The sequence below is a fragment of the Cyprinodon variegatus genome, unplaced genomic scaffold (genome assembly GCF_000732505.1).
Source record: "Cyprinodon variegatus isolate N-32 unplaced genomic scaffold, C_variegatus-1.0 Scaffold930, whole genome shotgun sequence".
Taxonomy (NCBI): Eukaryota; Metazoa; Chordata; class Actinopteri; order Cyprinodontiformes; family Cyprinodontidae; genus Cyprinodon; species Cyprinodon variegatus.
The window spans coordinates 146,455-149,408 of record NW_015151383.1 but is presented as its reverse complement, the minus strand read 5'-3'; the positions used below and the strand labels follow the sequence as shown (position 1 = coordinate 149,408).

Genomic DNA, 2,954 nt, shown 5'->3' with positions numbered 1-2,954 from the left:
ATTCCTCCCTAGTTTAGACAAGGGGGAAATATAGATAAACATGTCCTTACTGTGTTCAAGGCTCTTACATCCTTTTTTCTGGTGTGAACAGAAAACAGTTTTCTGAAATGGTTATCTGACTAAATTTATGCCCTTAATGAACTGAAGTGTTTCTCTTGGGAAGGCTCGTTGTTCGTATGTGTGAATTCTCTTTATATGCAGGGGTGGGCAACTACCTCGCCAGAGCCACACTAACAGTTTAGCTGTTTGTGTTGTTCTCCTGTGCAGAGTAAAATAAAACTTTTTCTTCCTTGCATATTGCCTCTTAATTCAAATTCAAAATTAATTCAAATTTAATGGTTTTAATGTTGTTGTTTTTTTACTCACATTTTCTCCCTCCTTTCTATTTTCTTCTATTGATTTCTGTGTCGCTTCTCTTTTGTTTGTCTGTGAAGCCAAAGGTTACCAATGTGTGGCTGGTGAATCTGGCCATAGCCGACCTCGTCTTCAGCGTGACAAGAATGTTTTCCCTGATAAAGAAGCTCTTCTACAACTACTGGCCCTTTGGATTGTTCGTCTGCAAGTTCAACGGCTTCTTTAAATACGCCAACATGTTCTGCTCTGTCTTCCTGCTGGCTATCATCAGTCTGGACAGAATGCTCTGCATCTGGAAGCCTGTCTTTACAAAGCGACGGCGCACCCTGTGTGCTGCCAGGGTGGTGGCACTTTGTGTCTGGATCTCAGCGGTCCTCTTCAGTAGTCCCTACTTCATCTACCGCCAAGTATACATGAAGAACAACCTGAGCAAATGTTCCATGGAGGTGAAAGAGGTGAAGGAGGGGACCAGCTCCATCAAATATTTTCTGTATTTAAATCGGTTCCTGTGTGGCTTCATTTTCCCCTTCATGGTCATTCTTATCTGTTACATCATGGCTGGCATTGGCATCCGACGCACACGCCTTTCAGGGAAGTCACGGCCCCTGCGTATATTGGCATCCCTGGTCATAGCCTTCTTCCTGTGCTGGGGTCCCTACCATTGTCTGTTAATTGTGAAGATGGTGGACAAAAAAAATGCAGTGTTGAAAGTCTGGCAGCCTTTGGCGAATGGTTTTGCATATTTTAACAGCTGCGTGAACCCGCTGTTGTACTTCTTTATGGGGCTGAATGTGAGAGGCCAGTTCAGACAGAGTCTGATGGGAATTTACAAGAAAGCTTTGGCTGATGATGTTGAAGGACAGACGACTCAGTCGAACGAGCGATCTCTGGACGAAAGCAGTTCATCAAAATACAATGCTGCTGTGGTGGCAGAAAGAACTGAAGTCCTTTAGTTGCCAAGCTTTGGCTTCTACATGAGCCATGTCATTTAGAGTGATACTGAACCAATGAACTGAATTAAAATAAGTCAATATGTTAAATTGTCTTTGTGAATCTATGAGAAGAGCTACAGATTTATTCCTGGAATATGTATGACCATGAGTGCATTACCATTTTGTATTGTTAAATGGCTCAAATCATTTTAAAAAGCACATTTTTTGTAAGCCAAATCCAAAATGTACTCTTTAATTCAAATTAGTATATAGTATATAGCATATATAACATATGGATAAAAAAGATATTCTTTGTCAAAACTACCAACGGGTACATAAAATATACTGACAAGACAAAGATTTTGCAAGGATTGTTTTTGAACTTGGATGCAAAATTTCCTCTCAAAGGTCTGTGAGTTATCTTGGTTCTTGTGATCTAAGTCACAGAGGAAAAGTGGAACTGTTAAGTCTGGAGGAATAGGAATAAAAAAGACTTAGGGAAGTAAAACTATTACAGGAAAGCCAGTAATAGTCATGATTCTGTCTGTTTTTAAAGAGGTCAAAGCCAGCAGATGAACTGAAACTGTACTGAGTGTCTGTTGCCTCTCAACAGAACACACACTTTTGAAGGGCATGTTTTCAGTTTAACTCTATGCATTAAAGTGTTTCAGTTATTATTTACCTCATTCTAACTTTAGCTTAGAAATACAAGGGATGGAAGATTCTCATAAACAACCAAATGGAAGCAAGAATCTTATGATCCACCCCAAACAGCAAGCTTATAGAGCAGAATTTAAAGTGCAGAGTTCTGACGCATCACTTGGAGATGAAGCTGAATGTTTGTCTTAATTTTTCAAGTTGCATGACAACAGTTTTATATTTTTCTGCTCTGCTTTTCAATGCTGTGCTTTTTAATGCTTTAACTTATTCAATCGTCAAAATCATTCAATTGTTTAAACTAAAAATAAACAATTTTTTTTTTGTCCTCCATGCACATTTTTCTTGTAAGTGGGACTTTAAATGCCTTCTTTTATTCTTTTCAGTCAACTAACAACATATATTTTATATAAATATTAACGTTTTGGTTACAGTTCTTGACACAGTGAAGGTTTATATGGACGTTCTAATATGTCAGTTTTTTATATCTGCAATAAAATCTATTGCAGTGGTGTTAACAGGTACAACCTTAGTATACAGTAGGATTGTCAAAGACATGCAAACAATACTCTAGTATTTTTATAATTGACTAGGGTCATATCACTGGTCATGGGAACAATGTAAACAAATCTGGTTAAACCCACAAGAAGATGTAATTACTGTATGAAATGAAAAAAATGAATTAACCTGATTTTTAAGGTCCATGAATGTTTGAATGTAGCTTAAGATTAAGCTGTTTGGAAGGGCTACTTCTAATCTTAAACAGTTGGAGCTTCTCACCAAAGATAGTGGTGGCATAACTATTAGAGCTATGCAACAAGAAGGTGAGTAATTAAGCATATTATACACTGTGACATATATTCAATTGTTGTGATCAGCTACAGCTAAAACAGTACGACAACACTGCAGGGTTTAAAAGTTCACAGCTATGTTCTTACACTGTACGGCCCGACACTGATGCAATCTAACTACTCATACTCTACGTCTAAAAACCACGCGTTTGACTCAGCG

At 38.1% G+C, this 2,954-nt stretch overlaps 1 protein-coding gene across 1 annotated transcript in view; it reads left to right on the top strand.

The window, feature by feature from the left end:
* LOC107100021 (C3a anaphylatoxin chemotactic receptor-like) overlaps positions 1 to 2,249 on the top strand; it is a 9,902-nt gene extending 7,653 nt beyond the window's left edge. Inside the window, exon 2 of the mRNA XM_015398360.1 lies at positions 435 to 2,249. Within this exon, the coding sequence (XP_015253846.1) occupies positions 435 to 1,307 (873 nt within the window). The 3' untranslated portion in view covers positions 1,308 to 2,249. The remainder of the gene's footprint in view (positions 1 to 434) is intronic.
* The last annotated feature ends 705 nt before the right edge of the window (positions 2,250 to 2,954 follow it).